This window comes from Mesoplodon bidens (assembly GCF_964165515.1).
Source record: "Mesoplodon bidens genome assembly, chromosome: 11".
Lineage (NCBI taxonomy): Eukaryota > Metazoa > Chordata > Mammalia > Artiodactyla > Ziphiidae > Mesoplodon > Mesoplodon bidens.
Window position 1 is genome coordinate 51371888 of NC_138167.1, and position 26247 is coordinate 51398134.

A 26247-nucleotide genomic window follows, 5' to 3' on the forward strand; every position below is an offset into this window, starting at 1 on the left:
ATATGGAATCTAAAAAAAAAAAAAAAAGCTTGTGAAGAACCTAGAGGCAGGACAGGAATAAAGATGCAGACGTAGAGAATGGAGTGGAGGACATGGGGAGGGGGAATAGTAAGCTGGGACAAAGTGAGAGAGTAGCATGGACATATATACACTACCAAACGTAAAATAGATAGCTGGTGGGAAGCAGCCGCATGGCACAGGGAGATCAGCTTGGTGCTTTGTGACCACCTAGAGGGGTGGGATAGGGAGGGTGGGAGGGAAGGAGATGCAAGAGGGAAGAGATATGGGGACATATGTATATGTATTACTGATTCACTTTGTTATAAAGCAGAAACTAACACACCATTGTAAAACAATTACACTCCAATAAAGGTGTTAAAAAATAGTAATTACTGTAAGATTTGACAGCTAGCAAAAGGCAGAGCTGGGATCTGAACTGAGGTCCGCTGACTCCAAAGTCCTTTCTCTTAATACCACTATTGTGGCTTTTAAATGCTGTGATGGAGTTAAGCACAAGACTCCATGGGTCCTAAGGGGCTCAACTAAATTAGACTGATGGAGTTTTAAGGAAGGTTTGCTGAAGAAGGAATCATTGTTTGATCTGAGTGGGAGGTGAGTGGGAGAGGTAGACAAAGAAAGTGGGGAAGGGCCTTTGGGGCAATAAGCAAGGATGCATGTGTGAAATATAGAGGGATTGGCTGTTATGATCCTTGGCCTTTAGTAGAATCTCAATTAATGTCATCATTAATAAATAGATGCCATGGGGGAGTTATAAATGATGCAGTATGGTGAGAGCAAAATGTCATAATGAAAGTCTTAATGAGTAGGCGGTGCCTTGATGGCTAGTTAAAACAATGGGATGTCACTAGAAAAATTGAGAAGAAGAGAATGGGGGAGAGATAGACAATATCAGTTTTTATTTGAAAAGTCATTCTGGTAATGCTTTGGAAACGTACAAAACTGGGGGCAGCGTTGTCATAATGAGACTAGTGCAGTAATCCAAAGGAGATATCTCGTGCCCAATTATGGGCAACTGCAGAGCAGTGGGTATGGAGATGGGGGATGGGGATGAGAATTGCCAAGGAAGTAGAATCCAGATGAATTGGTCCCTGGATGCAGTGAGTGGGAGAACGTGCAGAGAGGTCTGTGGTGACTCCCAGCTTCCTGGTTGGGGAGGAAGAAAGGCTTATTGGTACATGTAGTTACAGATTCATCTGTGGGTGGGAAACCTGAGGATGTTCTTTCCTGATGACCTGGTGGTTTTCTGTGAAGTGGTTGGGAGGTTATGTGCCAAGAGTGAGGGAATGAGGATGGGGCAGGCATTTTAAGAGAAAGCAGCAAAGCTGCTGAGGGGAATGGAAGAGAAAGCAGGGGATGTACAGAATTGTCACTACAGGATACATACCTTGAATAGTTTGCATTAGCAGATCTCTGAATGTTTTACATGTTAGAGACATACTTTATGGTGATTGATTCACTCATTAACAAATAGTCACTGGAGATCAATTTTGTGCCAGTCATTTTGTTGGATGTTGGGGGCGATTGATGAATTAGACCCAAGGCTTTAGCATCTAGGTGGTTATCTGACAGAATTTGGTGGGGAATTTTTGCTTGCTTTCTTGTCACCATCAGTAGAGTAAATTCAATTTCCTAATATGATCTTTGCTTTTATATTTTAACTTCTTAATTCTATTTTCTTCTTTTCCATAAAAACCAAATCAAACCAAACTAAAACAAGAACAACAGAATCCCTAAAGAAGCCCTCTTATTTCTATTCATCTCACCACCGTCTTCCCAGTCACCCCGATTTGAAACCTGAGCTATTTTTAATACCTTTCTTTCTTTTGACTCAAAAATGGATTCACTGTGGGGTGCATTAGTTCTGTGTTTAAATCTGTCCGTCTTTCTCCATCACTGTGGTCCATTCTATTGCAGGCTGTCTTTTCAACACAGTTTCATTCCACAAAACATAGGAACTGGGCTGTATAAAATGAGCAAGATGTGAGTGCTGCCTTAAAGGGATTTGAATCTTATGATTTGGGAGGATAGCTTCTCAGCTCTTCTTCCTATGTCCTTGTAGTACTTCCTTATGCTGTACAGGTACATTACCCAACACAGTGCTGGGCAGGTAATAAGCACTCAGTTTCTGTCTCTTTGCTTTCTTCCGTTTCCACTTCCCCTCCTCCTCCCCTTCCTCTTCCTTATCCCTTTGTTTTGCCTCTCAGTGTTGCACAGACTCTTTTCTCAACTCTCAGTAATAATCTAACTCTGATTCAAAAGGAGAAGAATAAAAGGAAGAAAGAAGGATTAAGGAGAGAGGGAGGCTGGCTTGCTAACACGGGACTCCTACTTTGTCAAGGAAAGTTAGCCTCCCCTCATCTGCATATTACAGTTAATTTCCCTAAAAATCAACTTTAATTTTATCATTCCACCTTTTATTGTACAGGGGGAAGTGGCTATTTATTGCCCACCAGATAAAATCACGCTATATTCCTGACCTGTTTCACACTGTTCGTTACTGTTCCCTGTCAGTCATCACCTATGCCAGCTCGACCGCTGAACAGCCTACCATACCCCATGCTTTTGTCTTTTGCACCCATGCTCTCTCCATATGGAACACTCGTTCCCATCTTTACCCTTTTCTGTTAAAACCCTTCCTATCTTTTAAGACTCACTTTTTTGGCCTATTTGTTATATGACACTTTCCCAGAATTATGGGAATACCACTCAGTCAATCTGCCTCTCTTCCTCTTTAAGCCTTTTGAAACCTTTGTTTATAGGTTATAGTTTTTTCAAACATTGAAGGCTCTTGGCCTTGTCACTTCCTAGCTGCGTGATGTCGGGCAAGATGCATCCTTGCTCTGGGAAGGCTCTCTATTCCTATTTGTAAAATAAGAGTAATAATAGTACTGACCTGAAAAGGTTTTTGTGAAGGCTGAAGGGGATAATGCATATAAAACACTTAGTGCAGTTCTTTATAGCATTTACTAAGCACTTAAAAATTAGCTATTGTCATTATTACTATTATTTTCTCTCTTACAGCACTAAACAATGGCTGCAGTATATCACAGTTATTATCTATTCACATCACCCATCCTGTAATAGTTCAAAAGTTTCTTGAGGTCACAAATCCCATTTTGATGCATCTTTGCCTCTTCCGGAGCCCTAGAATCACACAGCAGAAGTTTCATAAATGTGTGTTGAAAGAACAAATGAAAACTATCTGACTGATGGTTAAAAGTATTTTGTTGCCCTACAATGTGTTCAGACAAAGCTTATTTCCTGAAACACCAAATAGGACAAAACAAGATTTTGCCATAAAAATAGAATTTGAATTACTTTGTGAAATTACTGTAAGGGTAGAGAGGAAATTTGAGTGTGCTTTGGTTGTTAAGATTCTTGATCAAATAGGGATTAGGCAAGGAGGCTGAACATACAGTGAAAAGGCTAGAAGAAAATAAACCAAGCATGTCAGAGGAGGAAATCTGAACAAATTCCGAGTTGCTGAACAAACTGAAGAATAACAAGAAGTCAGTATTGAATTGGTGTGGTCAATGAACAGGAAACTTGAGTAGTGAACAAGAAATGCTTGGGTGTTAAAAATGAGTTTTAGTGGGTTTGCTGCTGTTGTAGGCATTGAGCAAGTTTAAAGTATAATTTCTTATAGTTACTTGAATAGTGTTAAAAGTAAAAGTAGATGTCTGTTAAAATGACGTTGTACTAAATAGATTTTTCTCTGTAATATAAAGTGAGTAAATAAGGTAACCATAAGAAACAAAATGAATAGCTTTGGGTGAGCATGATAGAGGTTTCTTTTTCCTTAATATAACAATTGAAAGTTATTTCAGTGGAATTTTGGAAACCAGAAAAATGTCCAAAATGTATTTGATTTCAGAGAAGATTATGAAGAGAGCAAATTCTGTGAGACATTTAGGTTTTGCAAATTGAAATAGAGGACATCATCTAGCTAATAATGACAAAATGAATTTTCCCACTGAAGTAGATAATAAGATGAGAAGGTAACTAATAGTTGTTGAGTGTCTATGATTTGCCAGGGTGCTTACATTCATCATTGAAGTTTATTCTTTGTAACAGTTCTCTAACATAGGTCTTAATTTTTTCATTTTAAACTTAGAAAGATTAGCTAACTTTCACACGGCCACTGAAAACTTAGTATAAAATAGCATCTCAAACCAAGCCTGTCTGGAAAGCATATGTATCACACTGCCTCCCTGCTATTGCTTATTAAAATAGTACATAATTTTATCATATTTCTACTTTGTCTTCATATTTACTTAGGGTCCTAGTACAGAACAGTTGATGGAGGATATTTTAATCTAATGAATTGTAACAATCATCCTTACGAAGCAGTAATCATTAGGACAAATGTTTTGATTTCAGGGATGTGTCTTGCTGGTGGCAGTGAGCACAATATTGGTCTTCACATACCAGAACACTAAGTATCTGTGGAGGAGAAGGACGGAGGGATAAGAAGGAAGGAAGGAATTCCAGTTCTTTCCAATAAACCCCCAAACTGTCTAGTAATTGTTGAGTTGTAATAGAGAACATTCTTTATTTTCAGTTTGTACTCACTTTGAAAAGACCTGCCATAGAATAATTATCTTGTGAATGTACTAAGGAACTGTGGTTAAGTCCAAAGGGTTGTTTCATTTGAGAAATAGAGATGGCATATATTATCTGGGGACTCACCACTGTCATCATTCTTTTCAGAGTAAATTAAGAGGTCTCATTTGCAGACCCATGGGCTATCTTGTTCTGAAGCTCTTCACAGGCCAGTACACATAACTACACACTGACTTTGGTGGGGACACATATGAGTGAAACTCATGGATGAACTGCTGCAAACCTCATTGATATCTTAAGGCAAGCAATCTGGTCTCTGGAAATATAAGAGGAAAATAACCAAGCACCTCTTCATTTGGAGTTAAACCACCCATCTAAGCATCCAGTTTGATGGTGTTATCAATAAACTAGGATTATTGCACTTCCATTGGCTTCCTTGCTCCAAGACTTATTCAGTCTTAAGCCTGAGGGAGCTTGTTCCCAGGTTAAGACCTGAGGTAGGTTGTCACTAGGTTTAGAGCCATATCCTGCTATATTCTAAGAGAGAATTTGCTCACTGTAAATTTATATTCCAGGAAACACTTGGGTCAGGGAAAGTGAAACAGTTTTCTTTGTGGGACTTACCCTTGTACGTTGTGGTAGCTGCTGTTTTCCCAACATTTCTAGATTTGGAAAGGAAAGTAGAAGATGCAACATAGACAATATAATTCTTGTGACTGGAGAAATCTATCAGAGGAAAAGAAAGATTCTCTGAGGGTATTGGGCCAGCTATGAAGCTATATTACATTCTGTTACCAGAAGAGTGGAATTTGCTGTGTAAAAGTGTCAACCCAAGGATCTAGTATATTGCTGGGGGATATAAAACAGAATTCTCGAGAAGCAGTGGACAGTGTTACTAGGGCTTGACCACTGGTATCAGAGGAGAGGACTCTTGGACATTGGAATTATCTGGTTGCCAAACTACATTATGGTTGAGTTTCCAGAGATTTTTAAGCTGGAGGGATAGTGCTGGAGTCCAAGTTCTGTGAGCTGGTTACTTTGTTTTTCAGGCGTTTGTACTTGACCATATTGATATCTTCCTTTTCTTTTGAAAACGTCTCTCAACTGTGTGAAAATGTGGATTTTAGTATGAACAGAAATTACCTTAGTGCTTTGCCCTAGGAGTTCTATAATTTTTAATAAGGCTCCTATAGGGTTAAAAAATACTAGAAAATACAATAAAGAGATGATAACTTCCTAATTGTGAAACATTAGAAGACTTGTGTAAACATTCAAAACCTCTGGATAATTACAAAAAAGAACACTAGGATAAAAAAATAGATCAGGGAAAACCTACGCATTAAGTGTCAGGAGGCCCTATTGCATAGCAATCAATAAGCTAGCTTTTGGAGTCAGATGTCATGATTCACAGCTCTACCACCTACCAGCTGTGTGATCTCAGGCGAGATACTTAGCTTCTATAAGCCAAGTTTAATTTTCTGAAAAATAATAAGGTTTCCTAATTAATATGAGGATTAAATGAGATAGTGTATATTACAAAGTATGTGGTATGCAAGCACTGAAATAGAACTAGGATTATTACAAGTCATTCAGGTTCAGTCAAATTTGTAAGAGACTCAAGATTCCAAAAACAAAAGAAGCAAAGTATGTAAATGCTGTTTCAGCTTGGAGCCTGCCTCTTCCCCACACATGCATAAAAATCATCCATGCCAAATGCTCTGCTCTCCATGAAGTCATTCTTGCATTCCCACCTGACCCAACTAGAAATGACTTCCTCCCTTGATCTCTATGACCTTTTAAAACAGAGATTACTTCCTTGCTTCAGCATTTCTCATAATGAAGCCATGCACTAAAGGCACTTGTGTTATTGTATCTCCCCAACTAAACTATAAGCTTTGTGAGGATAGCTTCTATTTATAATCATACTTTTAATCCCGAAAAGATCCTAAAACACAAAAGACATTGAAGAAAATTGTATTTAAATACAATTAAATTGTATTTAATTGAATTGAAATGTAGATATATTTAAATTACTTTCACTCCTATTTTCTGTAGTATTTGCCTTTTGTATCATAGTGAAATTCTTGAATAGAACATGTGCTCTGTGTATTGCATGTCTGTGCTGAAATCATAGTGAGAAAAGCTATATGAATTTTAGAATGGCTGTCTTGTCTCTAGATAGTACATTCATTCTGGAAACAGCTCAATATGAAGAGCAATTTTAAAATCCAATTTGAATCCAACTCTATGTCATTCTGACTGATGATCTGTTTGGTGTTGAGTCTTAAAATGATTTTAGATACATTAACTTAAACAGGTTAGGAGTTAATCAGTGAAACTGAAGTATTATTGTTATATGTAACATCTGCATTTAGATAAATTCAAATGTGTATATTATTACTTTATTTTCATAGAGGAATTTTACTATACTGACCCTTGTCACTGGTATGAAATCAGTTTTACATAGTATGTAAAGGTGCAGAGCATACAAAATATGGCACTCAGGACAAATCTTTGCTACCTATCACTGCAACATCATCTATTCTGTATATAAGGTACTGTAATAATTGACACCCATACTACTTTTGTTTAGAACTGTTGAGGGGTGATGTTTTCTTTGTATAATTTTTTTTCCTTTTTTTCAATTTTATTTAAATTTAAAATTCATAGGTACAAAAGTGATTAAATTTTGATTAAAATTATTATGTGCTAATATTTTTAAAGAAAAGAAAAAGAAAGGGGTGCATTCAGTTTCAATCCCAGCTATTGTTTGGACTGTCATGTCACATGAACAGTGACATTTTATCTGAGGATATGAAGATAGCATTGGATCTTATGGATTGGATATTCTGAACATCAGATCTGATGTGTCTGCTTTTCAATATATGTGAAATAAAACTTAGAAGTCATTCACAATTATATCCTGACATGCTCTTCTCAAACACTGGAATGTAATATGGATTTAAATTCTGTCTTAATATTTTCCTCCTTATTTTATTTAATTTTATGTATTGTATGTTAAAAATGTTGAAGGAAGTATTAAAAATGGATAGGCTGACTGGTGGGTTGGTGGTGGAGTCCTTAGGGGTATGTCAGTCAGGGAAACGGTAAGAAGTTGACATTTGACCAAAAGTCGATATGGAGCAGCAATAATTAACTATTTATTGAGATGACCTTATAGAATATTTGCTCCTTGCTTCATTCACATTCTCTTTTTTAAAGGGCTGTCAAATTAAAGTTAATTCTTCTGTGAGATTACAGTATAGGCATTTTAAAAGGCGTTTCTTAAGATCACAGTTTAGTTGATAATTGTGAGTATAACCAACTTTATTTTAAGTAGTTGGAAAAAAATTAAAGTGACAATATAAAAGAATTAATACTTTCTGTTTTCAAAATATGTCCTGCTATCTTAATTAATATTTGAAATATCCCAAACCAAATAAAACACAACCATAGTAAAATCAGTAAAAAACAGCTTAGGTTTCGGTAGCTTTCCATTTGTTGTCTAGTCTCCAACTGAACAAATTGGGATTGACTTGAATGATAATGGTATAGGAAGTATGTCCTTTGGCTGCGTTGGGTCTTCTTTGCTGTGCTCGGGCTTTCTCTAGTTGCGGCAAGCAGGGGCCACTCTTCGTTGCAGTGCGTGGGCTTCTCATTGCGGCGGCTTCTCTTGTTGCGGAGCACGGGCTCTAGGCACATGGGCCTCAGTAGTTGTGGCTCAGAGGCTCTAGAGTGCAGGCTCAGTAGTTGTGGTGCACGGGCTTAGTTGCTCCGCGGCATATGGAATCTTCCCGGACTGGGGCTCGAACCCGTGTCCCCTGCATTGGCAGGCAGATTCTTAACCACTGCACCACCAGGGAAGTCTCTGGTCACTCATTCTTTCAATCATTTATTCAAGACACTTTCTTTGAATGTTGAAATGAAATACGAAGAAAAATATAAAATTCTTCTCCAAAAATTCACACTCCCAGGTGGGGCATGAAAATAGAGAACCAGGGAGAAGTAGACACTTATGATAAAATATAGTAAAACAGCCTTGTATCTGGTGCTAGGGAAAACAGACAGAAGCCCCAGCTCTGTGGGAGGGGGAGAGAAAGGTATTTTCACAGAAGACATACCATTTTAGTGTGATCTTTAAAAGTAGTAAGAGTTTTCCAGGAGAATCCATGGGGCAGGCACTGCAGGCAGAGGGAACAATATATGTACAGGTGCACGCCAGTGCATTTAAAACCCTGAAAATTGTCTTCACCCTTGAGTTGCTTAGAAGCCACTTATTCGTTTCAGTGGCCGCCGAGAGTAAAGGATAAACCAGATTCCAGGTTGTGTAATTAGTTAACATTTGTTGAACATTATCGTACTGGTTGCTAAACTGAATCTTGTTAGGCCCTTCCTCTACCCAGTGAGTACCGTCTAATTAAGAGGACAGCCAAGGCAGGGAGGAAAACAACATCAGATCAATCAGCAGCTGTCTTTAAAGGGCCTCACGGCTGTCTGTATAGAGATTTATAGATTAACTGCAGCACTTTGAATTGCAGTGGGAAGAAAATTGGCAGCAGCTGCAAACTTCACAGTGTGGTTTTATTCTGCTTCAGGCAGCTGAACCCAGAAGTAGGTGGGCTGCCCATTCTGGTCCCTCCGATATTTAATAGTGTCCAAGGGTATCCCCAATTAGGACACCCATGTGTAATCCAGCCATTTTCTAAGCTATCATCAATATGCATGAATTTATTAAAAACTCTGAAATATTCTGATTCTAGATAATAAAGGTGGAATTTTATATAATTTAGGGAAATTCATCCAGGAATTTGGAGAATATCTATTTGTGTAATTCTAAAACCTTAGTGATTGAAATCTGTCTGAAAGGTTATTGGGAATAATCTTTATAGATTTTATTATAGGCCTATAGCTAAAACTATCATAACTTTGTGCTTGCATAACACAGGACATAGAATCATGAAATGTTAATCTTTATTTTTTAAAAATAAAATAAAGAGCATTCTATTTTAGTATTATAGTTAAATGATTTTAGTCTAATCTCAACTACATGTCAAAGGCAATTTTTTTTCAAAATTACAGATACAGTACTATTATGTTGTCTAGAATAATATATATATAGATACATATTGTTTGGAATGCAAAAAGTTCTAAAGTGAAAAAGCAATATTTCTTTTTGCTTTGATTATTTATATCATAGTGAATGAATGGCTTGATCAGTGTAAGTGTATTAAAATATATATTTAATTTTAGACCTAAATACTATTTATGTAAGAGACTGGGTAATAAGTAGTGAGGCTATAGGGATTTCAGATGGCTGAACTAACTTGTATGCATTTCCTCACTTGTATTTCATTTCCTACTCATCTTGATTTTGATGTTAGATCTGTTTTCTTTCTCATATTTACTGTATTTATTCCTCACACTTACATCTTTGCTGAACACTGAGCTAGCATTCTGAAGTTGCCTAATATTTCCGTGAACTTGGGCAGGCTACTGAAGCACTCTGAGCCACCACTGACTCATCTTTAAAATGGTGATAATGACATTGGTTCTGCCTCTCTCACAGCGGGGCTGTGAGAATCAAATGTTTCAGTGCTTTTGAAAGTGTCAAGTTACACACAGTTAAAGGAGGTATCATATTGACTGTACATCTCAGAGTTTGCATTGGCACATATTATAAAGGCAAGTTTTAGTCTTATTTAATAAAAGTGTGATACTTTCTTTGCAGAAAGAGGGAACTTACTAAGAAACTCAGATATTCCCCCAGCAGTTTGAACGTGTATCTTTATGCCTGCCAAGTGTGGATGTAGATGTTAACTGCATCTAATTCCACAGGGCTTCAAGTCCATTATCCTGCAGTTCAGGATTCATGGAGCAATACAGTTACACATCCTTTCCTATCACCCTTTCCATGCTACAGGAAAAAGTTAGGTAGCAGACTTATATCATGAGATAATTCCCCAAATATTAACCACTGAGACTGTAAACAGCTGGCTCTGGGATCTACTTCTGAGAATTAATCCCCATCCTTCCCTCTCCTCTCCTTCTATTCCTTGCTACTATTGGTGGGCCTTGTATCCAAATCCTTTTGTGTTTAAGGTGTGTGGATGTGTACACTATGTATGTACTTCAAAAGGAGTATACAGGGCCTCCCTGGTGGCGCAGTGGTTGAGAGTCCGCCTGCCGATGCAGGGGATACGGGTTCGTGCCCCGGTCTGGGAGGATCCCATATGCTGCGGAGCGGCTGGGCCCGTGAGCCATGGCCTCTGGGCCTGCGCATCCGGAGCCTGTGCTCCGCAACGGGAGAGGCCACAACAGTGAGAGGCCCGCATACCGCAAAAAGAAAAAAAAAAAAAAAAGAAAAAAAAAAAAAGGAGTATACAATACTTCAAAATACAAGCTCTTGTTTAATAGGTAATTTGTGTATGTCTGTGTTGGAAAGAAATAGCATACAATAACAAAGGTGAAGGTGCAATTTAAAGCACAGTGGTTTTGAAAATCTGTCTTTGAGTAACAAAAACGTATCCTCATTTCAGAACATGATGAGTGTGTCACAAATCAGCACAACTGTGATGAAAATGCCTTATGCTTCAATACTGTCGGAGGACACAACTGCGTTTGCAAGCCAGGCTATACCGGGAATGGAACTACGTGCAAAGGTAAAAGGTTTAAGTGCTGGCACCTCTTCCATTAGGGATAATGCAATCCATCTCTCCCTCCCTCCACCCTTTCTCATCACTGTTACCTGCCTTCTGGGTACTTCCCACAGCCATTGAGAACTTTGAAGTGTAGCTCATGGGCTTCCTCTTGGATTACGTCAGTGTTTAAATGGCCAAACTGTTCAACAACTCTGATTTAATGCTCCATGACCTCAACCCCAGTGGTTTCCACCTCTATTCCCCTCTAGTGGAATCATAGCCATAATCACATCCTGGGCATTTTTGTACAGAACTACTCCACTCTAGAAATCTAAACTTTAGCTTTCTATTATCTAACCCCACGTCCTTCTGCTTGCAGTTTGCCCACTCTGTTCTTTCCACAGTTTTTCATCTTTAATCTCTCTGACCTGTCCTTTTCATCCAGATTACCAGTCTCCTCCTAGGTTCCGATATATCTTTTTGAGTCCAAACATTACAGCTATATTTTTCTCGGCAGCCCTATCAACCCATTTGTTTTACTACCATGATCCACTGTGAAATATCTCTTTGGGGTCAGTCTGAGAGCTTTTCTTCTCTGCTCTCTCTCTCCTGAGCTAAGTACTAATTAACTGGGAATTTTAGGTTTCTATGTGTTATCATTTCCCATTTTACCTGGTTTGTCATTACCCATCAATAACTCTCAGGTTTTCATTTCCATCAGCGGATATTCCAGCTGTAGTCCGCCACCATCCATTAATTCACTCTTTTATCCATGCCCTCATTTTCCTTCGTCAGATGAGCTTACCTCCCACTTCACAAGGAAAACGGAGGTTCTATTCTGGAAACTCCGCCAACTTCCATAGGATAAAGCCCATATTCCTTATTACGTCATATAGATTTATTTATCATTTGTCTAATTCAGGCATTTTAAGCTTCAGAACTGGTCCATTCTTCAAATGTACTGTGTTCATTATCCTGGAGTTTACCAAAATTAATTTTCTTTGTTACATGTATATGGGAGACAGGAGATAACAAGGAATTGTTACTAATGCTGTGTCCTTTGGTCATGACTTTCAGACCTGGTCTACAGTGGATGCAGATAGGGATGGGCCAGAGGATTACTCTGTCAAAGTCTATGGAAATCTGTAGTTCAGAGCATTGTAAAGGCCTACGCATTTGGGAGTCTAAATCCCACAAAGATTTCCTCAGAAACTGGACGGATCCTGAGGAAAGCTAGACTTTCAAGTCCATAACATGGTATAAATGCACCCTTAGGACTTCCCCGAAGCATCTGGATGTTCAGAGAGTTAAGATTTCATCTGGGAGCCCAACCGCTTCTCACTCTTATTTGCATTTGACCCTCATTCCTTATTAATGTGAAAAATAAAGTTTATAGCGTAAAGAATTCTTGAAGCCATGAGAAGATGCAGACAGATAATTCTTATCTTTGAAGGAAGGAGAACTTTCCAGCGTCTATAAATTTCTTCTGGGAATTAGGAGTATAGGTTGCCTGAGTAAAGACTCTCCGTTCCTGTGTGTGTCTCTGCTGGGAACGTCAAAAGCTGAGAGAGAAGTAGCTTAGCTGTAGGATCTGAATCATTGAGTCCTATTCTCTATCAACAGGCTGCAACCTTGCAAATTACTCCAGGGAGGATATACACATGGTCTGGTGGGTGTAGCTTTTCTTTTCATGAGGCTTCAATTCCTAATCTCTTTGCAAGTTCTTGGTGACTAGGTATTGTTTTTGCCTAGGATGAAGAGAGATTAAGACCTAGAACCAAAGAAGCCAAATGGCCTCTTTGTGCCCCTTCCTTTAACTCAGTAGCAGAATCTCAGATTTCTACAGTTTCCCACTCTGAGAAAGTACATCCTAACTAATTAGAGGAAGCACATGCCAGAAAACTAGAGCAAAAGCTTTTGCCTCAGGCATGGAACAGGTTGATCGAGTTCATCCACAACAGGCCTTGCCAGGCTGAGGGAACAGCCTTTGCCTTACAGAGTCAAAAGAATAAGCTGAAGTGGAAACAGAAGTTTCTAAGGGTACTCCATCCTGCCCATCTTGTTTTTCTCACCTTTTCTGAGGGCAGCACATCTCAAAAGATCACGCTTGCAGTGGCTCAGAGCTTGGCTTCTTTTTCTACTCACAGAAGAACTCCCCTCACTCACACACCCACTCTAACGCAACAGGCTATGCAGTGCCTTTGCCCTTGATCCTGGATCCTGACCTATCCTTGGCAGAGGGGTTCAAGACCCTTCTTGAAGACTCCTTTATCAAATTCTCATTATTGGCTAATTCATCACCAGGAATGATTTAGAACTTTTTGAAGGATGGGGCACTTCTCTAGTATTTTGACAGTTTGGACGGTGTGTAGAATGATCAGAGCTGTATAGGATTCAATTATTTCTTATTTCTGTATCTTATTCTTTAGGTGGTGGTTTCTTCCTTAAGAAGATGCCTAGGATAGCTGCCATTTTTTTTAGATTTAATTTCAAACTGGATTGCTACAATGAGGTGCAATACTACTTCTAATTCCTGTTTTGTAAGGCTACTGTTTTTTGTTAAAAGAAAGCTCAGTATTTTCTTTTACAGGTGAAATACTTAACATTGGAAAGAGTACTATTCTACAAATTGTGTTGAAGTTTCTTACCTAAATGGAAAGTATTATTTGAATATGAAATTATAATAACATTTATATCAAAGGCAATAAAGAAAAGCTAGTTTGGAGTATCTTGAACTACTCCCTTCTAAAGTGCTAAAATTATTTATCTGAATTATTTTAGCATTTTGCAAAGATGGCTGTAGGAACGGAGGAGCTTGTATTGCCGCCAATGTGTGTGCCTGCCCACAAGGCTTCACCGGGCCCAGCTGTGAAACGGGTAAGAATATCATACCATCTTCTAGAAGATGAATTTTTATGCCCATGTATAAAGTAACCCATGAGGAAAATAATGTTTCAAGTGGGCTCTCAAAACATGGCACTTGCTATTAACACAGAAGCTTAGGAGGCAGGAGGTGGGAAGTTTCAGTGAGGTGTAGTCACTGGGCATTTGTCCAAAGTCACTCTAAGGAGCTTTTGCAGCTATTATAACTAGAAGTATATTGAACTTTTTCAGAAAAATATGTTGGATTACCCAGGATTTTATGACTTCATAATTCACTTTACTCATTTGGAGCCCAGTTTTCCTGGAATCTATATGCCCACATTAAAACATAGAGTTCAAGCTTATGGCCAACTCACTTCCTGGGACACACTACTCCCTGCATCCACACTTGAGAATTTTTAATAAATTTTTACCTGGTCTATTTAATATTTTTTCATTGTTGTCTGTTTACAAAGTGTTTAAAGTTTTCTACCCCTTAATTATTCCTCATCCAAGTCTGTTCCGAACTTACTCTTTCTGATAGATACTAATACTAGAAACTTTTAAAAATATTAAAAAATATATCTATGTGTAGTCTGTATATAGCTTATGTCTCAAAGTAAGATGTTTTGTCCATTGAAAACACACCTTGAGAATTTAAAAAGTGCCTTGAGTATTAACCCCTAATTAAAATCATATCAGTAGTAGTTTTGGTTTCTTTGTTAACGGTTAAGTGGGTTCTAACAGCAGATGACCTCACAAAGTCTGATTATTCTCCCTAAGAGAAAGCTGCTGCCACCAGTGATTAGTGGTTACCACCTCCTCTTGCTTTCCATAAATCTCAGTGCAGTAGATGCAGTGAATGTCCTGTCTCCATCCCACCTGCAGTCATTGGGTTTAATAAATACACTGATCAGAATGTGAGACAGAAAATGCTCTGGTCCATTTGAGAAGTGAAAAGTTTACTGAATAAGTACTGCCACCGAGCACAGAAGGATGCTCACAAAAGGATCACTACATCCTTCCTTTCTGCAAGTACCTCTAAGTGGTGCTTTTCAAACTTCGGTGACTAACTGGTTACAAAGGTCTCTAACAGAAAATGCCTAGTGGTTATCTTTGACATGTGGGCCTCTTTCTTAAGGAGATCATTTCCAAAATCAAGAGTTCCAAAACTCATAGTGCATGTGAATCACCCATAGAGCTTGTTAACTTGCTAAAAAAATACAGATATTTGATAATTAACTATCATAGGATTTAGTAGATCAAAATCAGGTACTTCCAGTGCAGTGGTTCTACAGTGTTTCTATCCCATGATCTCCAGTAGTATCCACACATGCATCAAGGTACACTAACAAGGTGTACATTCAGACCTATGGTAACTATGTTTCCTGAATACAGTATTTTATGCTGTTTCTGGTACAAAGTCTGGATACTGAAATAGTGGCTTTTTCAGGGAATTTCAGTGGTGTGCAAGTTTGAAATAGAGGCTGTCCCAGAAAATCTGGGATGAATAATGGTCATGCTCAATCCTGCGTATCATTTCCCCACTAAAAAAAAAATTATATGGAGAGATTGTGAAAGTGTGGAATGGCATAAGATTAATCTGAGCAATGTAAAATTTAAAAACGGTGTTAAAAGTAACCCAACAGAATATTTAGCTTTCTCTGTGTAGTTACCCTTGATCTTTCAGTCTCTAAGAGGACAAACACAAAAAGCCAAGGGCTTTGAGAAAGATGTACGTTTAAAATCTAGTTTTACTCTTTCCTTGTTATGTGGCCTTGGGCAAGGTGCATAACTTCTGTGTCTTTTACCCTCTGTACGTCACCTTACTCTTCACAGGTCTCCTCGAAGATAGGTATTATCTTGAAGGTATTATCCATTTACAAACAAAAATTTTGGGTTCATTCTGATTTAATTTTTCTAACATCAGAGAGCTAGCAGCTGAATACTAAGGTCTTTCTACTCCCAAATCCAGGTTTTTATCTATATAATTGCTTTTCAAAGTTTCTTCTGAAGTCACTCTAATGACAGAGGAGAGAGAATGTCTCCTATCTGGGAAAATGTAATACCGATGCTTGCCTTAAGGCATCTGTCCCAATTATTTCTCCAGGTTAGTTCCCAATTCCTCACCTCCCAACACCACCATTTTTGTTGATGTAGTTATAAATAGAAGGTGTGCCCTTTAAAAAAATACCTTCAGATGAGAAGAGACCCATTTGAAATAATTTATTCACCCATTTATTCAACAGATGTTTAATTAGGATCTGTTATATGCTGAGCACTGATCTAGAGACAGGATATAGCAGTGAACAAAACTGAGGCCCTGTCTGCATGGAAATTATGGTGTAGTGGAATAGAGGGACTATAAACAGGAAAATAAACGTCAGGTAACAATAGGTACTGTAGGGCTTCCCTGGTGGCACAGTGGTTGAGAGTCCACCTACCGATGCAGGGGACACGGGTTCGTGCCCCAGTCCGGGAAGATCCCACACGCCGTGGAGCGGCTGGGCCCGTGAGCCATGGCCGCTGAGCCTGCGCGTCCGGAGCCTGTGCTCCGCAACGGGAGAGGCCACAACAGTGAGAGGCCCGCATACCTCAAAAAAAAACAACAAAAAAACCCAACAATAGGTACTGTAAAGATAACTAGAGCAGATAGTATAAAATTATATTATTAACCTCTGGACCTTACATATGATGAGTATTATTATTATTATTGATATTTACTTTATTAATAAAGGTAACTACCCTCAGCTTCTGTATCAAGTCCCAAAATTTCAGTGGTTAGTACAAAAGGTGTATTGCTCATTCAAATCTCAGTTTGATATGTTGAATGCGGTATTGAGGGGAAAGTTGAAGGGGATTGGGATTGGGATTCCTCCAACTAGGGACCCTGGCTATTGCCATTTAGTGAAGAAGCTATGCCCAGTACATGACCTCTAAAACTGCTAGAGAAGAGGACCACAGAGAAAGCACGGAAAATACACACCCAGTGTTACTGCCTCAGGTCAGAAGTGTCCCTTCCCCTCACATACCATTGGTAAGATCTAACCACATGGCTTCAAGGGGTTAAGAAAATGTAGCTGAGCTGAGTGTCCAGGAAGATGAAACTGGTTCGGTGAGCATCAGGCCAGTCTTTTGCCATATCTGCTGTCTGTCGTTGCTAGTGCAATTTACTCAAAGCAATCAAAACATTTTCTGCATTTCTCTGATACCGTCAGGACAAGGAACTCTGAGTTACTTCCTCTTTTGATCACTGCCATATTTATCCTCATCCCCCTGGTAGGGATTCTCACCTTGGAATTCCTGGACCCCTGTAGGTCTATGGATGGGCTTTGGGGTCCATGAATTCCCTGAGTATCTGTGCACATGTACATTTTTCTGCAGGGAGAACCCGGGCTCTTAAAGATTTTATATGTGTTATATGATTTCCAAATAGTTAAGAACCTCTAGAGAGAGAATCTTCAATGATTCATAAAGAGAACTAACTGGTATTTCATTCTGTGGCACATGATCCAAACCCAAATGTCCAGTGTTTCTTTGGGAACCTTAAATCCAGAGACCCCAAACTGAGCTCCTCATTGCCTCCATGACTCTTGCCCCATGTCCTCTTCCTCTTCTGTTTCCAAAACCCGGTTCTTCACTTCTATTTCCTGTTTCAGTGAGCGGTAGCCGTATCCACCAAGTTTTATCCCTTCTTCCTGCCCTCCCCCACCTCCCTTCCTCCCCCTCTCCCTCCCTCCCACCAGTACTCAAGGAATCATCCCCCTCACACCCCTTCCACATCCAGTCAAGTCCTTTTTGTTCTCAGTACTAGGGTCCCTTTCTTTCAAGTCTGGCTGCAACTAGAGTACTTCAGGCCTCTCAGGCATCTCTCTCCAGTGTAATCTCCACAGACTATAGAAGCCCAAATCTGATCATATCACCCCAGACAGAAAAAAAGTCAGTGCCTCCCATTGCCCTCAGGATAAAGGTCACATGTCTTACCATGACCTTCAAGATCTGACCCCTGCTAATCTACCCAGCTTTCGCTTTCTTGTCCATCTGTCTCCTCTCTTCACTTCCACACCAGGCATGGAGTTTTATGGGGGTGAAGGGTATAACTTGTTCACTTTTGAATCTTTGAGACATAGTATAAGGCCTGTACTTTATTAGGTGCTCCACAAATATTTGTTGAATAAATAAACACAGATGTAAATGAGGAAGAAAGAGATGATGTGGTTGCTTCCATATTTGCTGGATCTTTTAAAATATTAGTTTAAAGAGGGCTTCAGGGTCATCTGGTCTTAGACTTTCACGTGGCAGATGAGGTAATTATGGCACAGAGAGGTGAAGTTACTTATATATGGTGTTTAATTATAGATACAGATCTGCAATTTAGAACTCATCTTCTGATTCTTATTCCAGTGTTTCCTTTTTCCCTCCTCCTTCCCTCCCTTCCTCCCTCCCTCCCTCTCTCCCTTCCTTCCTTCCTTCTTTCCTTTCTGCCTATGCTATTGTATATGCTCGGAGGAATTCATCCTACTGTCATCACTCATGAAGTCTGTGTTTTTGTTATGCCCACCCCTTCAGCTACCAGATAATCCTGTTGCCTTTAACAATGACTTCTGTGGCAGTTTTTCTCTCCCAAGGTAGGGAAAACATCATGATTGCCTAGATTGCCCATGTATAGGAATGGCATAAATGTGGCCTGCTGGAGTTGGATACTGCCTGATAGCTTACAGAGGAGATTAATTCCTGGCCCCAGTGGTCATCTGTTGAGCCTTCACAATGGACCTCTGAGGATGACGTAAAAGGATTTACTGATTTTTTGAAAGACAATCCTAATGTGCATGACATTTACCAACCCTTGTTACTTTAGTTGAAAAAGTCTCCTCTGAACCCCCTCCCCCAAATTTATTTAGTCTATTTCTGCATCATGTGTATCTTAGTGAAATGGTTGAATCCATTTACCAATGTCACAAAAGGGCTATGTGTATGTTTTTATTGAGTAAAATTAATTTTTCATGGCCTTTTCTTTTTTAGCTGCTGTGTAAGTTTACCCACTTGTACAGCATAAATTCATTTTTAATTAAACATCCTAATATTCCATCATGTGGTTAACTTGGGTTTAGCAGGGTGATTATTTCTTGGATAAACTCAATAAAATGTATTAGAAATCTATGTGCTGAGGTTTAACAGCTCTGTCACTGCCATGCTGTATTTATTGCACAATTGCTAAACCTCCGCAAACATGTGTCTGCTGATCTAATTAATATGCAAAGCTGTCTTATTATACTGAAAGTAAATCTTTCAGTCATGATTTACAGCATAACTCTAAAAGATTTGGCAGTCCCCTATAAGTAACTGCTGACTTAAATCAAATTAAGATGCTTATAACTGGGAAAAAGTTGATATCAAATGGCAAAGCTAAAAAAATATGCTGCAATATCAAAGAAAAGGAAATCAAACATTTTAGTGATAAATGGCTTTGTGTGTATGTGTATGTGTGTGTGAACAATAATGGTTTTCTTGACCACAGATCAAAACATGAGATGAGATTTTAATTATTCACAGTGAGTAATTAAATGAATATAAATTTAAGTTGCATTCCCAAGTGTTTTTGTAGCTTTTTAATATCTGTAGTTTCAAGATGATAAAATGAAGCATGAGGCATATGTGAATGTTGCTTTACGTCCAAGATAACTTCAAATTGGTTGAGGTTGATTGATGTTTTAAAATTTGAATTATTACTGTTACAATATAGGTAGTAAAAATCCTTCAATTCGTTAATAGTAACAAAGTTATTTTGCTAGTAGTATGCATAGTTAGCATATATTATTAATGTCGAACTGTATTACATTTCCTGATATTGTTTAACTAGCATTTTTCATCATTAAAGGAACATATTGATTTAATTTCATGATCATGTAACTTTTTCTAAAAGGCATATTTTTTAGACGCTTACATCATTTTATATCATTTTACATAGACTGAAAAAATTCAGAAACAAAAGAAAAATTTCAAAACATTTCTTCCATAGCATACATACCTTTTTTTTAACCAAAATGACTCACAGTGAAATTCCATTACCAAAATGTATATCTTTTTGTGGGAGAAGAGGAGAATTTGAGTCAAAATGTTGAGCTAACATAGTTTAAACAGAAAGAAAATCTTTAAATTCCTTCGCTTTACCAACAGCGGTGATCTTTTTAAAATAGTATTTTGAATTCATTTTGCTCTAGCTAAACAAATACAAACTTCACATACAAAAGCCATTTTCTGCCTAAGATGGAGACTCCAGTCATACTTGCTGATCTTCAGACTTGGTCTCTAGTTATAAAAGTGAATAAATTACATTTGATGAATGAATGCATAATAATGAACTTTGGAAGAATTAGGTGTTTAGATCCCAGTGTTACTTTTTCCTGTTACCAAATTAAAAACAAAAACTCTGGGTTTCCCTGGTGATGCAGTGGTTGAGAGTCCGCCTGCCGATGCAGGGGACGCGGGTTCATGCCCTGGTCCGGGAAGATCCCACATGCTGCGGAGCGGCTGGGCCCGTGAGCCATGGCCGCTGAGCCTGCGCATCCAGAGCCTGTGCTCCACAACGGGAGAGGCCACAACAGTGAGAGGCCCGCGTACCGCAAAAAAAAAAAAACCCAAAGCTCTCACCAAAAGCTTTTTGACCATACCTGCATATGAGTTAACTTAGGTACTTAAGACATGTCTTCTCTTTATGTTGGTGATCCTTGACCTCTTTTAAATAACCCTTTAATTGCTTAATGTTATGCCAAACCTTGGTTCTCCTTGAAGCATTTAACAGAGTGGTCGAGAACACAAAAATGGAAGTCAGAGCGACATCAGCATGAGTCCTAGCTCTACTGTTGACCAGCTGTGTGATCTTTTCTATGTTACTTCATTTTTTTATGCCTTAATATCTTATGGGGTGTCCTGGAGATTAAAAGAAGTAATGTAAGCAAGGTGCACAACATCATGTGTTTGATGTGGTAAGCACTCAATAAATGATATTTGATGTGATTATATTATACATTTTAAGTAACATGTTCATACAGAGCTGTTTGAAGCTTTTAGATGTCCTTAAATTAGCGGTATGTACCCTGAAATGTTATAAAATAAGGGTTAGGAATTAGAATTAATTCTAGTTTTCTTGACTTATTTATAAACCTGCTTTAAGTATAACTTTACTACACTGTAATGGTTTAAAATGTTTAATTTAGGAATTTGCATTCTTTACATTTACTTATAATTGCTTTATTTTAGTCCTAATGCAAATCTTTAACAATTTATGTTTTATGGAAATTTGTCTTTGTACTATTCGAAAAGTAGTTAAAAGTTCTCAGTGTTATATCTCAAAGTCATTCTTCCAAGTCCTTCAGGTTAATTGGAAAAAGATCTTACTCTTTCCATGTATCAGTCATGTATAATAGATAACAACTCTGATGGGGAAATTTTTCAGGCTCTTTTATTTTAAGGCCTACCTAATTAGCACTGGAAATGATGACATGTCATGGAGTTAATGTAAAGGAAAAAAAATGTAGGTTTCAAACTGTTAGAAGGCAGGTCTCCAAAAAGAAAAAAAAAAAAAAGCCAAATGGATTATTTGGGAATTTGGAAAAGATCTTCACTTTTGCTTTAAAAGTATTGCTAATCTTTTCAAGGGATCACCCTTGAATATAACTTATATCGTATTATACCCTTGAGTTCCTAGTATTCATATCCCCTCTTCTTTTTTTAATTCAAAGCAAACCAAATAAAGTCGCTTTTTAGATTTTTCTTTGATATTATTCTAAAATTAATTAACTGAATACTTAATATTTGAAAAAGCAATTTATGTACATGGTATAAAATTTAAAAGGACAAAGAACATATAAGGAAAAGTAAATTTCCTTTTTATCTCTTTCCTAAACATTTGTTTTTTCCCCTTAAGAGTATGCCTTGGAAATCATACTATTGATATATTCTCATTAGACAGAATGATTCAAATAGGAAAGTCAGTGTTATAGGAGCATGCTACCACTCAAATAATAGACTTTTAATTTGTAACTCTGGGGTTGCTAATAAGAATGCACATCTTGGGTACAAGATCTTTCTTTTCCTTTGGGCACCCCCATACTTTGGTTGGGAATGTTCTACCACTTTCTCCTTCATATAGTCTAAATTTTTTTTCCAGACATAAGCTGATGAATTTCTATTCATTAGAAATATGATGGGGGAGGTACAAACTTGATATCTTGGAGAGACTTTAGAAAGTGGTAAAGATACAAATAGCTATCTGGGACTTAGTCTTCTCTAATTCAAAATATATCTAGGACACATTTTATTTATAGTCAAATTATCTTTGCTTCTTGCATTCCATTTCTTTCTTCCTGAAGGACCTACCTTAGTACTCTCTTAGAGTGAGTCTATTAATGGCAAACTCTCTTTCTCTAATATGGGCTTTATGCCATTTTCAGTCTTAGGTGCGCTAGGTTTAGAATTCCAGGTGTTTTCTCTAAGCACTGTGAGGGAAGTATTCCACTGCCTTCCCGGCCTCTGAGATTTGTGTTTAGAAGTCTGCTGTCAGTCCAATTGTATCAATAATTCATTTGAAAATACATCTTTTCTTTGAAGATCCTCCTTTCCTTGGGGTTTGTGGTTTCAGTGCATTATATCTGTATTTTTATTTATCTTGTTTGGGGCTCATTTAGATGATTGAATCTGAGGAGTCATCTCCTTCACCTGTTTTGGAAAACACTCCATCTTTATGTCCTTGAATATTGCTTCTCTCTCATTCTCTATTCTTTCCTTTTGGACTTCCTATTGGATGTATGTTGGCCATTATCTTTCTGTGTTTTTTCAACTTTCTTTAGTATTTTCCATCTCTTTATCTCTCATGCTGTGACCTTTGTGATTTCTTCATATCTGTCGCCCAGTCTATCAGTTATCTCCTCTCCTCAGCTTTGTCTAATCCTGTGTTAGCTTATCTGCTGAATTTTTTTTAAATAACAATCTTTTTTATTCTTAGGAGTTATTTTTTTCAAATCATTTAGTTCTTTTGTCTTTTTCCCCTTAGTTCTTATTCATTTCTTGTGGTTTTGATTCCTTCTTTTATGTCTTTAAAGCACTTATATTACATTATAATCTTTATCACGTTGCTGTATTGTCTGAAGTTCAGGGGGGTCTAAATCATCTGAAGTTAAGGGGATCTAAATCTGCCTTTCGTTGTGTTTGCTGACTCTTGCCCATGATACAGTGTTGCCTTATGTGTTTGTTTGTTTGTTTGTTTTCTTTTTAATGTCTCATCTTATCTTCATTGAAGATTTACCTGTGAAACCTGAGGTCTTTTCTCTCCAGAGGAATTTTGCATTTGCTTCTGCAGGTAAACCAGGAGTATTGCAATCAATATTTGAGTTAATTTCTTTGCCAAGTGGTATACCACAGAGATGGTATAATTTTAAAGCTCAGAACTCTGTAAGAGCAAACATTTCTTCCTCCTCACTGAAGTACAGGCAAAATGGTGTCTTCTCCTAATCTCCTGTGCTGGTGAATGTTTTATTTGTGTGTATGTGTGTTTCTATCCTACACTTAAGCTGAAGGGCCACCCTTCAGAGATCCTGCTGTCACCCTGTGGGCCATAAAATCCAGATCTGGTGTTTAGCTTCTTCTTGAGCCATATAGGAATTTCCATTTTTAAAAATGAGCTCACTTATGAATTTAAAATTATTTTAAAGCCATGTGTTTGTAGAAAGAAGGTTTTAAGTGATGCAGTTTTCAGTATGACTGAAATTGGAAAAAAAAATCACTCATTTTAAACATAAGTGTGATTTTATTGATGCTTAGTGACTCCTGCGAGTTCTGAACTCTGGTTGCTAATAAATCTGCAGACTGTGAGGTGACACTCATGGTGGCAGAATGAAAATGGGGTGGAACACAGGAAGAAACAATTGTAATATGAACAGCTTAATAGAATATACTAGGAACAGAGCTGTGGATGCAACTACTTCTTTCTTTTCCCTCAATTCCTCATGCTCCCAAAGAGAGTCTGTACTTCTTTTTGGAGGGTTCATATCCATGGCTAGTTTCTGTTTCTTTCTTCATGTAAGCTTTCTGGAAGAAGCCGCTGGCACTTAGGTACAACAAACCCACAACAGTCAGCTTTATCCAGCTGATAAGTGACTCTTCCTTAAGAACTCTCCTGGTTTTTGAGAGAACAAAATATATTCTAGGTAATTTATTTTTAGATTTAAACTAAAATGTGGTACACAGGGACAGTTTAATATCAAATATATGGGTATACACTCAAGTTAAAGAAGATGAATCCAATTTGCAAATGACACAGATTGGGGAAGGTAGCTAATATGGCAAAAAACAGGACCAAGATTCAAATTTATTCAGATTGTAGGAACAAGAGGATCGAAATAACCCTATGATACTTAACAAGCATTTAAAAACACTTCCTGTAGTTGTCCTACTTTCAGCTTTCAAATAAGGACACACTGCTTCTACCAGAGTTTCATTTTTAGATTCTTAATTCTGAGCTCTTACATCTTGGGCCCACATTCATTGTACCCTTTGCCCTACCCTTCGACTGTCTTCTTTTCTTTAGTTGTCCTTTCTCTCCTCCCCCTTTTCCCTATTCCCTCCTACTGGTATATGGGTTCCTTGAGAATAGAAAGGAAACCTACAATTTTGTGTTTCTCATAGGGCTCAACATCATGTTTTGCATATAGTAGGCATTCAATGAATGTTAATAAAATATAAATACACTCTTGAATTTGGGTTAGAAAAAACAGTTGCACAGGATAGAGGAAACCGACTTTAACAGTTTCATGGTTTACTTGACTGCTGATCCAAGTTAAGTATGAGCAAAAGTATAATGCTCTAGCTCTGAAAGAAAATATATACTTAGTCTGCGTTAAGAGAAACAGAGTACACAAAATAATATAAATAACAGTCTCCCTGAATTCAGTATTACTTATTCCATGGTGGAATATTATATTCACTTTGGCCAACAGATTTTAAGAGGTTATTGGCAAATGGGAGTGTGATTAGGGAAAAGTTACCTGAGAGGTGAAAGCCTTGGCAGATATAAGAGGATTGTTGAATAAACCCTAGGTGTTTAACCAAGAGATGAAAAAAAATAAGGAACTTGAAAGATAGCATACAAACTATCCTTAAATACATGGAGAGCTAAACTAGTATGTGAATTTAGGATTTTATGTGTAGCTGTAATGTGAAAAACTAGTAAATTTACCAGAAGACAAGTTTGAGCTCCAAATAAGAAATAGACTGATCTCAAGAATCATATGAAAGTGGGATGGCCCAGCCTCCATGTTCCGGTAGAGTCTAGATGACCAAATGTTAGAAGCACTTAAGGCCTAGAGGATCTTCACATGGGTCTAGTTGCCCTTGGTTTATTGGAATGATCTAGGACTCTTCTTGTTACAATTTTTCATAACAGTAGTTACTTCAAACTGCGTGTCTCAGGGTACTTCCTGAAATAACAAAAAGGCAATGTAGCCTGATGATTAAGAGTTAAGAGGGGGTTTGGAAGATAGCTCTCTGGGTACAAATCCAGGCTCTGCCACTAACTAACTGTGTGGACTGGGACAAGTTACTGAATTTTTATATGTTTCTGTTTCCTTGTTTTAAAATTGAATGATAATAATAATCCTTATTTTATTGTATTGTTGAGAAGGCTACAGTAGTGAATACATACAAACAGTTACAGCATTGACTCGGTACATGTTAGTTATTATTATGACCTTACACCTAATCCCTACAGTAACCCTCTAGAGAAGTTAATATTACCAGATGAGGAAAGTAAGATTCAGAAAGATTAAGTAATTTTTTTCTGGGCTATATAGCCAGTAAAGTGGGGAAATAAGGAATCATGCCCAGGGCTGATCAAATTAAAATAATCTGTGATCTTTCTGCTCTGACATTTGACCTCTACTGCATCTTAAAGATGATTAAATGCCTTTGAAAATGGCAACCAACTTTGTGGAATACAGGTGCCAAATTATCTAAATTAAACATTTATTAAGTTCCTGGGCACACATATGAAGATACAGAAAGTTAAAGTCAGGGTTTTTTTTTTTGCTCTTGGAGTTTATATCTCTGTCTAATGCACAGGGGAGCATTTTACCTAAAAGACAGGGAAAGAACAGGTGGAAACAACAAT

At 37.8% G+C, this 26247-nt stretch overlaps 1 protein-coding gene across 2 annotated transcripts in view; it reads left to right on the plus strand.

Moving 5' to 3' along the window:
* Nucleotides 1-26247, plus strand: part of NELL2 (neural EGFL like 2) — a 460631-nt gene that overhangs the window by 329759 nt on the left and 104625 nt on the right. For both annotated transcript variants that reach the window (XM_081250199.1, XM_081250200.1), the window contains exons 15-16: nucleotides 11121-11243; nucleotides 14004-14099. In XM_081250199.1, coding sequence (XP_081106325.1) covers nucleotides 11121-11243; nucleotides 14004-14099 — 219 coding nt within the window. The remainder of the gene's footprint in view (nucleotides 1-11120; nucleotides 11244-14003; nucleotides 14100-26247) is intronic.